The sequence below is a fragment of the Hippoglossus hippoglossus genome, chromosome 1 (genome assembly GCF_009819705.1).
Source record: "Hippoglossus hippoglossus isolate fHipHip1 chromosome 1, fHipHip1.pri, whole genome shotgun sequence".
Taxonomy (NCBI): domain Eukaryota; kingdom Metazoa; phylum Chordata; class Actinopteri; order Pleuronectiformes; family Pleuronectidae; genus Hippoglossus; species Hippoglossus hippoglossus.
The window spans coordinates 8,173,652-8,189,450 of NC_047151.1; the positions used below are offsets into that span (position 1 = coordinate 8,173,652).

Genomic DNA, 15,799 nt, shown 5'->3' on the forward strand with positions numbered 1-15,799 from the left:
CAACACACACACACACACACACACACACACACACACACACACACACACACACATAGACACACATAAACTATACACAACCCTTGCAATGGCCCCCATCGCCCTCCCTATCCAACTGCTCTAAGTGTGAGAGCTCTTCTCATACAATCTGCGCATATACATATGCAAATTTGCAGGGGGGCATTATAAAAACAGCCATCATCACACACACACACACACACACACACACACACACACACACACACACACACACACACACACACACACACACACACACACACACACACACACACACACACAAGCGGGATATTGGCTTAGGCACCAATGTAGCCACGCAAGAGTTCTGGAAAAGAAAACCCATTTCTGAGAAATAGAGCAAGAGCGAGAATCGCTAGAAGAAAGAAGGAAGATGAAACGAAGAACCTTCTTTATAAATAACAAATTAATGTGAGCATGTGTGAAATACATGCAAATGGGATTGCATGCATTTACATGGAGACCCACATAAACACATGCGCACACAGACACGCAAACATACATTAACCATGTTTGCCCTGCAGCATGCACGGGCTGAATTCATGAATTCTTGACACAAGATCTAACACAACTGCCGTTCCACATCACATATGACTGAGCATTCAACGCCAAGTTTGGGTACTTGACAACTCACAATGTCTGTGCACAGATGAGGACATTATATAAATACGCATTTATCAATGTATACCAACATTTAAAGAATGAATCTCATTATATAAAGATATGAGAGCTGAGCCAAGTTCTGTGGCTGCACTTGAAGTCTTTTGTCTAGTGTGCATTAGTCACAATCAAATACCACAAGGACAGAAAAAGGCAGGGTGAGGTGGGAGAAAGATATTTATACCTCTTTTACACCAAAATTAGCAGGTTTTTAAATGTGGTTAAACCTGCTAAATAGACAATTGACTCCTTTCCCATTGCCAGTTTGCCTTTCTGTGTTTTTTGGCCCTGGTGAGTCGTGTTCGACGTCAGGAACGTGTCAGAAACTGAGAAGCTGTCTCACCTCCACGTCGTGCCAGTGTTGTATTTTGTAGAAAACGAGGAAAAAAATCGCCGTTGCAAGTTGTTCCTAAAGATTTAAAAACAATAAGTAACGGACAAACATTCGTATTTCTGTGCCAACGCCAGAAGTTTAATGTGCGTCATAACGTCACGCAGAAAAAGTACAGTGTCAGCGTCTGGACTGCCAAAATAAAGAAGAAGAAATTCCTGCGTTCACCCAGGTGTCATGTTTCCATCACTTCCCCACCCATGCCTATGCCAGTTGTATCCATTCCTATTGCAGACAAAAGCCAGATGTTAGTGGGTGTTAGTGGGTTTTTTGACCAGTGGAAAAAGGGGCTATGTAGAGACAGAGAGAGACACACACCTGCAAGGCTTGCTGGGAAGGTGACACCTAACCCCATCCTCCTGCTCCCACTCATTCACTTCACGCCTTCACACTCAAATTTCCCACTTTTTAACAAATCACTTATCTCAAATCAGCACGTCATGTTCACATCGTCTTTAACCGCGGTCACATTTTCACCCTGAAGTCTGGGATTTGTTTTTCTCGACTTTGTGACCATGTGCGTACCCCAAACTGTAAACATGAAATCATCAGTCACAGAAACCCTTTGATCAAGCTGATGGACAAACGATAGCAGTAGCCTAAAGACGGACTCAAATTAATAGATTCTTCGGTCCGACAGTGATAAACTCTTGGATTCCTCAGATGTTCGTGATGTGACAGCGCTTTCTGATCTGCCATCTTGAGGCAGGGCTTGTGTGCGAGCTGAAAGCATTTGAAGTGGAACGGCGAACAGCCTGCTCTCAAAACTCGAGGGACACATCCGAGTCGTAATTAGGAGAGGGAGCTGCGTCCATATTTTATGGCGTTCACAGACACAAACACATTTGCAGACATGATTTCCATTACTGCCACATACATACGCGTGCATATATGAAATATGGATCCGTGCATATATTCGTGCATGCCAAGTTGACACAGATAGAAGATTGCTTGCCCACAGAGCACAACAGTCCATTATGTACATGTTCCATATCAAGTTCTCTCCCCCAGTTTTCACCACTCTCATGTTTGCTGTAATGTTTTCAGTACACAATAGCAGCCGCGGTGTTAAGCTCATGTTGCCCCATCAAGAGGAGAGCACCAACAACAACCAAACACTTTTCCCTCCTCTTCCCACCCTGTTTACGACCGGATCCGTTCGTCTCTCACGTTGTTCCCACGCTCCCTCGCTTCTTTCTTCTCTCCTCTGCATTGTCCTGTGCCCCCAGGTTAGAGGTTCTCTCTGTTTCCTCCTCTAAAGCCGGGGAAAACAGAAGAGGAGGACGAGAGGAGGCCATAGAAGTGGGAGAGAGAGGGAGAGGGAGAGAGAGAGAGAGAGAGAGGAGGGCCAGGCAACCAAGGCCTGTCCATTTGCCTCCTTCGGCCTGGCTGGCTAACCGGTCTGAACTGGTTCTGACATAGGTGAACCAGAGACGTGTCCTCTTTCGCCTCCGGACAAAGAAGGGTGGTGGCATTCCATCCACAGGCAGCAGGTACCAGGGACGTATGCATCCATGCATGTGAGTGTATGTACATGTATGTGTGTGTATATGTGTGTGTGTCCCGAGACCTTTGAGGCCTGGACCATTGCCAAGTTCATCTGTTAATGGACAGCTACTAGGAGAGCTGCCCCATCCCCCCTCTCTCCCTCCGCTCTGTGTCTCCAGCAGCCGTGCCTGCTCACGACCCGCCCTTAACCTCCCCAACCCCCAGCCAGGCCTGCCCAGATACAGGCCCTCGCTCTCCCTCTCTCGCCTCCTCCTCCTCCTCCACTCCCTTTCTTTCCCTTCCCCTGAAAGCTATATCATTCCCTTTCTTCTTCTCCTCCTCCTCCTCCTCCTCTGCCTCCTCCTCCTCCTCCTCCGCCTCCTCCTCCTCCTCCTCCTCCTCCTCCTGCACGCTGCCCCCCAACACTCTGTGCTTCTCCTATTCAAGATAAACAGAGTGCTTCAAGTTCAGGGGACACCCTGGGACCCTTTAACAAAGCCATCTATCATGCTGTCTGCCTGAGACTCCTTTGGCCATAGCAGGCTCTGCTGCTGCTGCTACATCTCTCTCTCTCTCTCTCAATCTGTATGTGTGTGAGCGTGAACACACACAGACTGGACACAGACCAACCGGCCAGGCTGCAAGACCCAGACTAGCAACTTTCTCGAGCTGATCCCAAGCTGGACAATTTCCCCATTGTGTTCATTGCCCCTCCTGGCCCCTTCAAGACCAAGAGCAAAGTCAGAAATCCCCCCCCCCCCCCCTCCTCTTCCTCCTCTTCCTCCTCCTCCTCTTCTGCCAACACACCCCCTTCTCCTGTTAAAACGAGACAAACTCGCGGCACGAAGGCACGCCACCGAGTGAGGAACAGCACGCACACGTATGGGCCGCTTTCTCTCCACACCTCGGAGACGGACTCCGCTGACCCCGCTCCCGATTCCCCCTGAAGTCAAACTGTGGGACGATTAACCAAACTGTCAACAGCTTAATAGTGTGGGAATAAGAGACAGACAGTCAGGGCTACAAGCTGCGCGTAGAGGCTATGGAGATTCTCAACGTTACATGAGAGACAGAGAAAGAGAGAGAGAAAGTGAACAAACAGACAGAAGCCCCATTCACACAAAAGATCCTGCAGCATTTATGGATTCAATTAGACGAGCAGCAGTTTTCACATTCATGAATAGGTTTGATGCAGGGAAGTAATACAATATGGAGGCGAGAAGGAAAATAAGGACACCATAGAGAAAAAGCATTGTGAATTACCATGTGGCCTAACTAAATGATTTACTACTGATGAGCGGAATGATTAATTTCAAAACGGAAACTAATTGAGAATAGAGATTCAGATTCAACTTTATGGTCAATCTGCTGCTGAGTTCTAACATGTTATACTGAGAGGTGTTTCTAATATTTATTCCAGTCCATTTACATCTCTGAAGGTATAATAAATGAACAGTTTATTTTGCATAATTACAGTTTGCGTCATATTCTTAAAGGTTAGGTGAAGCACCTTTTTATATCTTGCGTGGACAGTATGTTCTTTTGTGCAATGCACGCATGTGGCTTCATTACGCAAAGAAACAACAACACAACAAGAAACAATATGGTGTAACCAGCCTTTAATTAAATATAATGTAATTTTTTCTTATTGCTTTTGATTCCACGAGACCTGTGCTGGAGGATTTCCAGAAATCATACCAGGTGCTGAGCAGGTAAATTGCCCAAGTGTCTTCCGTGATGGAACAGCTCCAGGTCCTGTTCCAACATAACACTGACCAGGAGTAGTTATAAGTTAAGGTGCACGGGGCCAGAGAGAGAGACAGTGACAGTTTTCTGGCTAATCGGCTAATCAACTCTCGACACCACCGTCTCCCTCCTGGTAAGGGAGCTGGGCCACGGAGGACTCGTGTCATCGTCTCACACACACACATTTTCCATCCCTCTTCCTGCCTCTTTCACTCCCTCTCTTCCTCCCGCTTTCATGCCACTCTCTCCGACAAACAGCCACAGCGGCGGCCCCAAAAGCCCAGCAGCTGCTGTCCTCTCCTGCCTGCTCCATAGAGTGGGACCAGTCTGCCGGTTTTAGTGTGCTAAATTATCCATTAGATGTTATCAAGTTGTAGCAGGGTGATGCCATTCTGCTAGGAGCCATTAATCTTTCATAAGTCCCAGGCACGGCGTGGATTGGGACGCACTGCCAGAACCTCCCTCCACCACTCCCCAGCGCACCACCCACCCCTCCCTGCGCTCGACGAGCTGCACGCAAACTTGGACATGTACACACAGCGAGGCGGACATCCACGCACACAGTCAACACACAGGCTGACGTAGATGCAGCCAGGTACATGCTCTTGCACTCAAGCTCCAGCAGAAACAACCTGGACAGAGCTTGTTTATAGGGAACATCCAAACAACCACGTTTCTTGCCTTGTGTCTTTCATCCCCTTTTTTTTTTTTTACTTCCTAACATTTCTAGCCAGGCCTCGAAATGTGCGCTACCTAAACTATGTTCCCATGCCCGCACACTAGCACACCTCACACTTTTTTTTTCTCTCCTCCTCCTCATCTCTCCCTCTCTCCCTCCCTCTGCTTCTTGCTGTGGCCTGGCAGGCAGGCAGGGCAGACATGTTCAGAATGCGCTCCGGTAATGGGCTAATCAAAAATGCAAAACAATTGGCAATTACCGCGCGGGGCCCTAATGGTCATTAGAATTTACAACAAGGTAATGAACTGAGAGTCAGCTCAGTTCATGCATATTCATAAAGCAATCAGGCCTTTGAAGATTAAAGAAGCGCTTCAAATTTAAATGAGGGCGCCAGCATGTTATCAGTGAGATTCAGCCTGCAAAAGTAAAGGCTGCCAGGGACAGGAGTGTGCATTTATGAATGTGTGTGTATGTGGGATATGGCTGTGCGATGAGGGTTGGGGGTCAGTTTGGTGTGGGGGGATGGAGCGGAGGTGCGAGTATTTGTGTGCACGCATCCGTGATGAAGGTGTGTGTCGGTCTCACTGGTGTGCCAAATTTGCCCCTGCATGCATTTTGCATGCAAAGCTGCAGAGCAGCAAAAGCACCATATAGCCTAGAGTGCTTCTAATAACCAAATTAACACTCTCTTAAAAATGAATGAAGGCCCCATCTTCTGATCATCATTTAAAAGACGTGGGATTTGAATCTAAGATCAAATGTACAGTTAACTTGAGCTATTAGGAGGCAATGAGCTTTTGAATACAAACCCCCCCGAGGAATACAGCAACCTATTAGTATACATTTATGAAAAAGTGCTGCAGCAGACATGGTTTGCATGCTCATGTACAAAGCACCCCTAAGACTCCCTCCAACACACACACACACAAACAAAGGGCAGTGGGTTTTCAAAAGTGTAACGTCAGGCGCAGGGGCCCTCTCTGTGCCGTATCTCTCTGGCGGAGATAAGGCTGGCCAGACACAGCTGTAGACGACCACCCACCCACATACAAAAGGTACAAATGGACTTGCACACACCCACAGACACGACCACTCTGACGGGCCAAGCCCAGCACTGGGAGCTGCAGCGGGACAGATAGTGGGGGGAAGAAACACTAAGAGAGACAGATAGTGACCAGAATCAGTGGGTTCAAACTAACATGAGGCCCTCGTCCATGAGGCTCTCCCATGGCCTCAGCATTATCACCATGGGTGTGAGAAAGACAAAGCAACAGGCCTGCAGCTCCACATCTATAAACAACACAGTCATAATAGAAACACGAGAGGTTGAGGTGACACACTGAGCAGTGATACAGGTTGTGATAATGCAATACAGACCAAAGTACCAAATAATAAAATCCAGATCCGTTTTAATCAGCAACCTAAATCAGGCCTTAAAGGAAAAACAGGTCACTTTTTTGAAAATATAAATGACCTTGTTAAATCTCTGTTCCTGTTCTCACATTAAACCAACCTGCCTTCCTAACAAACCACTTCTGTCCTTTTTGCTCTCATTCACCAGTTCCTGAGCTTCAGCTGTATCAAAGACACTTTTTCTTTTCGGTTTCTGTTCTTTCTAAAAATAAAGTCATTAACCTGCAGGTGGTGAAGCCGGCGGCTGGCGTGACAGGCCCTGACGCTGTCAGGTGACCCCTGACCCTGTGATGTGACTGCCTGCCACGCTATTGACAGGACAGCGGCAGGACATGCTTATTTCCGAGGATACTTTTTCATCCCGCGTGACGCCGCTGTGGACAAACAAGGCTGTTTCTGTCGTATAGCTTTGCTTGACAGTAGGTGGAGGGGATAGAAAGAGGCTGTGTGTGTGTGTGTGTGTGTGTGTGTGTGTGTGTGTGTGTGTGTGTGTGTCTCTCTCTTCTGGCTTGCTCTGCAGCCAAATTTGTGAGAGTGAGAATGAGGTCTAGAGTGGATGTTGGAAGCCTTTAAGAGGTGCAGACACGCTAATGTAGCCAAAACTTAGAGTTTCCAGTCCCTCGAGACAAACTACTGGAGCAAATCATGGAGAGAGAGCGTAAGTGAGAGAACGAGATAGAGAGACGGAGAGAAGGGGGAAGGAGAGAAAGAGAGCTACAGAGAGAACGGGAGAGGGGGTGAAATGGAGGGGAGGGGGCTAAAATAAGGATCATATGTTTCTGACACATCTCATCAACTCACAGCACATCATGGGGCCTCTGCCAAAACACATTTATTACAGACAAAACAGTTTCACAGGAGGGGGTTTACACTGTATGTGTGTGTGTGACAGTGTGTGTGTGTGTGTGTGTGTGTGTGTGTGTGTGTGTGTGTGTGTGTGTGTGTGTCTGTAAAAGGGGGGTTACATTGTTGTGTTCATAACAGGTGTGTGTACATTTGTGGGTGGGTGCGTGCATTTGTCAAAGCCTCTTTTTGTGTGTATGTGTGTGTGAGTGCACGTGATGTGTGTGTGTGTGCATACTTCAACTAGCCTCCACCTGAATGGCCTGAGGCTGTCGTACCGGGGTTGTTAGAAGACAAACAGAGACACAGGAAGCCCAAGCTAGGAGCCCTGAGGACAGCGCACACACACACAGACCCACAGTCTACTGCATACCTACCCTTAAGTACACATACACTCCCGCTGTCAGTCACACACAGAGCCGCCACCTCACCATAAGTCCTGCTTCCTATAAACCCACTAAACATTGCTTTAACACACAGATATACCTCCTCTACCTCACTCTTAACACATACACACACACACACATATTTAGGCCCAGCCCGTCCCTCAGGCCCAGCGCTCTGTGCCAAGTCTGGCCTGGCATGGTCCACAGAGGGGTGTCCTCAGGCGAGGCTTGCCAAGTCAAAGACCCTTTCATGTTCAGCCTGCACACCCAGGGTAGTAAAGCTTTAACAAACAGCCCGACACACACACACACACACACACACACACACACACACACACACACACACACACACACACCTACACACACTCTTTCTCTCTCTCTCACACACGCACACCGAGGGCTATAAACAGTTTAAGTGGTCAAAAACCACACTCATATACACACACACACACACGTATGCACATACATTAGCGGAACACTGCATCCACACTCAAGATGTAAACATCCAGGAGACTTCAGCACTTGAATGCAGCCAAAGCCACTAACACTCAATCCGACAACAAAGGCTGACGAATCTCCGCCGACAACATTTCTGGGTGTTTAGAGCTTGGCTTCGGAATACAAAAATGTCCTCTATGAAAAATTCATCCTAAAAACCCCACTCCTGCTCACCTCCATTAAGACTTAGCGGAGCCCACAGCCAAAAATAGGACTGATTTTATCAGAGCCCACAGCAGCTGTAGGATCAACTTAAAGTCAGTTTGTACAGACAATGGAGTTTATATTGAAAATATTAGCCGGTATCCTAATAATTACAATAGCATGCGCCTGTGCCTTTTCACTATCAATTAAAGTGATCACCGAAACAAAGGCACACGCCACATGTGAACTTGCACATCAACCCATACGCTCACACAGACACAGTGGACACAGGGAGGAAGACATCACGACCAGGGAGCCTCTCGCCCCACACACACACACACACACACACACACACACACACACACACAGCCCAGCCCCCAGTTCTGCCTAACAGATACCCAGTGTGTATATGTGTGCTTATGAGAGCGAGGGGGGGGGGGGGGCTGGTGGTTTGGTTTGGAGAAAGGTGGCACGATGCCAATAGGGAGTCTGCTAAATACCTTTGTCTCCACAACGCACAGGGACAAACAGGACAGGCAAGCTGCTGCAAGAAGACACACATGCAGCAACGGAGAGGTGTTACAGGAATCACCGCTCCGCTGCGCGAATGTTTTTCTTTCTCATAGAGGCAACGGGGGGGGGGGGGGAAAGGTGGCTGGCATAATTAACTCAGTATCGATTCACAGTCCAGGTTACAATGGAGGCGGCGCGCTGGAAGGAGGCAGAAGTGTGAGATGGTGGTCGATTCGAGCGGCTTCAATGGCCTCATTACCACATGCGGCCATACGCGGGCGAGAATGCGAGAGGTGCTAATGCTGGGACGGATAAATACCAGTCACGCCACCGTAGCGATATGAGCGCAAGAATGTGGCACCGGGCTCATAAAATGTAGCGAAGAGAAACAATTTGTAAAAATAGTAATTATAGTATGTGGGACATGATGAAGCCCATATACAGCGGTTGGGCTGTGCATCCTAAATCATAACGATGAAAAGCATCTTGCTCCACTTGCTCAATGTTGGAAGAGCAAACAATCATTTATCCCACTGATAACATGCAGCCCCCACAATAATGAATGGGAATGTAAATAAAAACGATGAATCTGCTCCACCCCCTTGCCCCCTTTAATAGTAATTATATGCCGTGGAATAAATCCAGTTTTACACCAACTCTGCAAATCACTTAGTTTGTGTGAGAAACTGTCATCTGCTCGTTTTTCTGGGCCATCCATAATCTGGAGACAAGCTACGGTGTCCCTATGCATATCTTAAATTGTTTATCATGCAAATGACGGCACGCAGGCTGCTCTGCCCCTCTCCTAACGGCCCCAGACCCCAGACCCCAGACCCCAGCCCCAGCTGCAGCCATGAGACTCCCAGACGGCCTCAGCTGTCCCGTGTAGACGGAGACTGAGGGGCAAAAGCTTCACCTCCAGCTCTGGGTGTATTACAGACAACTGCCCCCCATCTCCCCCACCTCATGGTTCAACCATCGCGGGTGTCAGCTCCCTTTTTTTTTTTTTAACCCCAGCAGCTTCTTTCCTCATGCACCTATCCCCCCCACCTAAGCCCATGCCTGTTTAAGCTGCTGTTCCGTAGAGAAATCCATCTGCGTCGATTGACATTTCAGCAGGAAGGTGGGGAGGGCAGCGGCGGCAGAGGGGGGCCGCATACAGCGAGCGTCTTTAAGGGTGTAACATATAACACACTCCCCTGGAATGAAGTGAGGCCTGGTATATGGCAGAGAGGCAGCGTGTGTATTGAGATGCCTCAGCACAGTGTCAGCCTCTAACTGAGCGGTGTGAGGGAACATGGCAGCTAGCATATGGAGTATGGGGTGGCGCGCTGGCACTGCCAGTCCGGACCAATCAATCTTGGACACAGAGGTGGAGAGGGGGGGTGGAGAGGGGGGGGGACTTTTATGCATGTGTGACTAATGTGTGGTTTGTCCTGCACAGTGGCCGCAGCTCCTGTTTGACCCAAAAACCTCTCGCTGCTTTCTCCCAATCTGCCACGTTGACCTCACACTTGTGTTTTCTCATTTCCCCTAATCATCAGACGCAGAGGTTTTAAACACATTGTAAACACTGTAACAAGGTTATAACACAATCAGATGAGGTGCCACAACAACCGCACTCCACACACTGCCACACAAGTTAATCTATCCATTATTAACCCAAATAAACCCCGTTACACAAGGCTCCGAGACGTGGCTCCTATAAATAAAACCCTACTCACAATGCTAGTGACCTTATGCTATCATGTGAACTCCACTGCACGATGAACTAAATGAGCAAAGAAAAACATGTTCAAACAGCTGACAGGGCCAAGAGGCATGTTGGATGTGCATGTGTGTAGTTATGAGTGTGTGTGTGTGTGTGTGTGTGTGTGTGTGTGTGTGTGCGCAGATGTTGAACAAACTGCACACTAATGAACAGTGGTCATTCTGTATGACAGAGGGCTAACTGGCCAACAACAGATAACAGTAGTGCCTTTACGATGTCATCTGCAAAGCTGTAGCCCCGGCAAACACAAGTACAGTGCTGCAGATTGTTGAGCGCCGCTCTCCGTGCATTTAGCCTGAATTGGCTTCAAATTAGATCACAACCGCCCGGACCATCAGCTCAGTCTGGCACACGATATCGGATCTATTAAAGGAAATGAATAAACATTCAAAGAGGCTGGTCAAATATCAAACCCCACTCTGTAAAACCGGTCATAAGGGACTCATGCTTGTTTGCACAGCAACTCATGTTTTCACTCCAGCCTCATTTAGCCCCAGCGGACGACCGACAACCCAAACAGCCGCCTTAAGAAGTCCTTAATTACTCAAATCAAGAAGAAAGAGAGAAGAAGAAAAAAAACTGACAATTAGTGGTTGTTGGGTTCCTCAAATAAACGCTTCTTCCTTGACAGATCAGCATAATTACATTCTTTCCTGTCTCTTTTTTTTTATTTTAGCATCATAACACGGCGCATGTTTAAGGGAGAGGGAGATATGACAGTGTAATAAGGCAAGGGAGGGATGGAGATGCATTTCTCAGCACCACATGAGAGCGACTGTGGAGGCCACAGGATCTGAGCACATCTGTGATGCAGCAACATAACCAAAAGAAATCCATTTCTCTCTCTCTTTCATAATCTGTGTCTTTGTCTGACTCCGTGCGTCTCTCTTTTTTTTTTTTACTGTCTGCCAAAGTTTCCCTTTTCTCACAATCATTTTCCTGTCTCCGTGTGGGTTCATGGCTCAGCTGAGTGAGATTCACAGCTCCTAAATGCAGCAGCCGATATTTCACACCCTGGTTATGCAGATTGGATACATCTTCACTACCAGAGGCAAAACCCCACATGAAATCAGAGAGGGCAATTGTTCTCGTTCTGAAGTAAACTCTCTGTGAACCCTGGGAAGAGTGACCCACTCCACACACCTTAAGACCTTCCCCAAATTTGTCTCGCTCATTTCTTTACTCTTGCATGGCAGCCATTTTAATCTCCAACTGTGTTTACCTGTGATGTTCTCCACTTTGGGGATTATTCCTTGCAAGGGAGCAGATAAACAATCCTCATCCTGCGATGACACCTGAACAGCCACCGCCACGGGGTGGCACGCCCTCCGCGAGTGCTGGTGGTGGGTCCGCGAGTGCGATGAGAACGTGGAGAGGGGCGAGGCGAGCGGGGAGGACGGCGGCCTGTCCAGGGGCTTGTCCGTGCAGGGGCTCCCGTGGCACTGCCTCCGTTTGTGTTCAATGAATAGCAGGATGTCAGCCAGGGGGAAGCGGGAGTGGCACTGGCCGCAGGTCAGCAGGTCCTGGTCCCCTTTGAGGAGATCGCCCGGGGCCACTCCGAGCCTGGGGGAGTCGTGGGAGTCTTCTTCTGGTAAAACACCTGACAGCGGCTCAGCTGGATGGACGGGAGAGAAAAAGGAATGTGAGATACTGTACAGAGAGAGGTAGAGCTTGTAAACAAGGGACGAACACTGAGTATCTGATCTTATAATCCTGAATATGGAAGACATCGACAGGAAAATGGTCAGGTGGGCTTTTTATAGTCAATACTTTTGAGAAAATAAGAAAGAAAGAAAGAAAGAAAGAAAGAAAGAAAAGAAAGAAAGACAGAGAGGGGACTTCGATAAGGACTGACACATTCAGCTTGCAGGCAGCAGCCAAATGATTAAGTTGCTTGACCCTCTTTATTGTGCTGCCAATCTCGCTTTTTTAATGAACCTAACACCTCTGAGAATCAAAAAATAGATTCTAATTTGAGTTCAAGATGATTGGACCCCATTTCGTTAAAAGTGCTGGGATCTCGTGAACCAAGGTTAGACATTGAGGGGTTGGATGTGGAGTAGGTCCCTGAAGTACCGAGAGAGAGAGAGAGAGAGAGAGAGAGAGAGAGAGAGAGAGGAGAGGAGAGGGAGAGGGAGAGAAGAGAGGAGAGAGAGAGAGCATTTTAAAAAGAAGTAATCTAGCCACACGGTAAACGACACCGGGCGCCCCGACTGGGATGTTGAGATAAGATGTGATGAATTCTTGCCGCCAGTTCAACCTTTAATTCTGTGTCGGGTCAGATGAGAAGGTGCTGAGGGACTATGCAAGATAGGCCCCCGTTACTTGTATGTTCGACTGCATTAAAGATGAGGGAATTCGCCCCTATTTTTACCGGAGCTTATCTTAACCAGCTTATGCCGCGGACACAGGCGAGGTGTGTGAGGCTGGGTTAGGTGGGGAGATTTCCTTCAAACCAAATAATCTCATTTTGATGCCAAGCAAGAGTGATGTGAATAACTTTGAAAACTAAAATATAATCCTTTTTTCAGACATCCGACTGCGCTAGAATTTAAAGTAGTTTAGGGCCAACGTTTCCCACTGGGATACAGGAGTGGGTCTGTTCCTCTATCAGGAAAATCATTAGACCTCTTCCTTTGCCATTTTAGACGATTATGACTTTCCATGGATCAATAATTTCATCAATTGCACTTGCAGAAAAATGGCAAAATAAGATTTTTTGCCATTTTTTGCATTGATAAAAGATCAACGAGAAAATAAATGCCTCATATATTTAAGTGCAATAATTTCTTCTCTGCACGTATAAATGTGTAATTAATTGTCACTTTGCACCAGGAAAGATCACCACTGGATCCAGAGTTCTGTCGTTCAAATTAATAAAAATGAATATGTAAAAACATGATGCCGAACTAAATGAAAATGAACTCAAAGCCACAAATAAATGCAGAGTGAATGAATCCTTTAAAAATGTATTGATATATCTTTGATTTTGTGAATTGTTCCATGGAAACACTCGTCTTCAAACACTTTCTCTCTGCATTATTTTTTGAATATTTTTGATTAATTAATTCTTACATTAATATAGGCCTATGAGCAATGCAAGGGACATGAACTATTGCCACAATCCCTCATTCCTACTATAAAACGACCCTCTGCATGCGCTTTTTCAAGCAGCACAGGGATTAAGTGGATCAAGTTCAAGTTCAGAAGTGGCCCACAGGACTACAATCACGTTGCGCCCCCCACTGGCAGACCTTTCCACAATTGCCCTGAAAGCATAGGCTACAGTACATGTTGCGAGAGCATAATTGGTTTCAACCGTATAGGAAGCAGCATGCAGAGATAACATTTAGGATGAAAAAATAATTAAAGCAGCATATGCACAAGCTCCTGATCTGCAGCTAGAGGGTAGATTAAAACAATCTGGGGATTTGGAGACGTCTCCACGTTCTGTGGCGCGCGTAAAGAAGCAGTTCCTGCTGGTATAAACCCTTATGGTGGGGAATAATCCCACCTGCAAACATAAATGTATCACGACAACGTGGAGAAGCAAGCATACACACGCACCCACATCGCACAATCTCAGCCAGAGCCCCGCAATTTAATCAGACACGCGCGTAAAAACGACTTCCCTGCGTTTCCTCTCTCCCCGGTCCCTAAACAGCGACTGCAGATTCCTGTGGATTAACGCAACGCATATCTGTTTATGATACAAGACAACGCTCCGCACGTTAAACACACACTGACGTTAAGCAGAGAGCTGCGAGGAATTTGCGGCACAGGCACAATATTCCGTCCGTAACGCACACACGAGGTCTTTGCGCTGCGCTGTGGACAAGTGGGTATGTAAACACCACTTCCCTGTGTCCGAACCCCGCACTAAACTCTGTAAATACATTCTTACGAGCCACGGTGCAGGTAGGCTGGAGTGGCGGAGCAGGTTTAACGCAGCAGGAGACAGCTGGAAACTTCTCGGCAGTGGCAGAAGCAGCGGGGCTGGCTTCATATAGGCAAAGGTCTCTGGCCGTAAAGTCCATGCATGCCCTTTAATGGCGAAGGAAACCTGGAAGGCTGCGTTATTCAACACCTTCACCGGCGCAAGTTCAAGCTCACTGTCGTCACGTTGCAAAACTTTCACCGGACTATCATTTCGGAAATAACCTGTGGTCTTGGCTATGCGTGCGTTTTGGTAATTTCACTCAGGACAGCGGTGGCTCCGTGCGCGCAGCCGTCTCGTACCTATCAACACTCCCCGAGGAAGTTGCCCTACACACGGGGAGGGAAGGGAAGAAGAGGTGGCCCTCTGAGAGTGAGAGAGTGGTTAACAAGAAAACACAGGAAAAAAGCGTGTCTATCTCCACTTACGCGAGAACTCCCGTTTGCTCAAGTGCTGGGGTTTGCCTTGCTTTCGGCGAGACATGTTGGTTCAGTGGCGGCTGTTCAGCTGAGTTCACATTGGGAAATCCGTTCCTACGAGATAGACTCCAAATGAAATATCTTCATTGATGCGTCTGACATCCAGAGAGAACAGGAGAGGGGGGAGAAAGAAAAAGGAAAAAGAAGGAGAACGCGCTGTGGATCATACAGAGGCTGCGGCTGAGAGCGCGGCGCGCTGTGCGGAGCTCCTCATGACTTTTCTCGCAAAGACGGAGTGAAGTGATGGGGGGTAACAGAAGCGAAGCCCCCCCCGAGCTGCAAGTTCAAGTGCGGACGTGACGTCCCTGCGAACTTGAACGTCAGGAGATGGACGCGCTGCGAGACACAGTGAACATGGGCAGGGCCATGAGCCGGCAAGTGGGAGGGGGGACAGGCCATAATAAAGACCAATGGACACTGATTATGGACTATACCTATGGAAGGGGGGGGGGGGGGGCGGGGGGCGAGGAGGGGGGTGAGACACTGAAGACACCAATGGACAGAGGGGATCAAGGGGGCTGGGCTAAGAGAGAGAGAGAGAGAGAGAGAGAGAGAGAGAGAGAGAGAGAGAGAGAGAGAGAGAGAGAGAGAGAGAGATCCAAGGAAGTGGAGCAGCAGTAAAAACATAGTGTTACGCAGCAGGGATGTGCTGGATGAAAAATCCTACATCCCAGTGTCATTCACGTCCATCAGAGCTGATATGAATATGCAGTGATTATGTAAATAACAGACCGAAGGTTGTATTTTGACGCGATGATGAGAGTTGGTGCTTTTATTTCAATTGAATGAATCCACTCTTTAATAAGTGTTGTCACACT

The 15,799-nt window shown here is 47.8% G+C and overlaps 1 protein-coding gene across 1 annotated transcript in view; it reads right to left on the bottom strand.

Annotated features, from left to right (window-relative positions):
- LOC117765278 (B-cell lymphoma/leukemia 11A-like) overlaps window positions 1–15,349 on the bottom strand; it is a 37,045-nt gene extending 21,696 nt beyond the window's left edge. Inside the window, exons 1-2 of the mRNA XM_034591679.1 lie at window positions 14,931–15,349; window positions 11,788–12,180 (exon numbers count right to left, since the gene is read on the bottom strand). Coding sequence (XP_034447570.1) covers window positions 11,788–12,180; window positions 14,931–14,985 — 448 coding nt within the window. The 5' untranslated portion in view covers window positions 14,986–15,349. The remainder of the gene's footprint in view (window positions 1–11,787; window positions 12,181–14,930) is intronic.
- Between the last annotated feature and the right edge of the window lie 450 nt (window positions 15,350–15,799).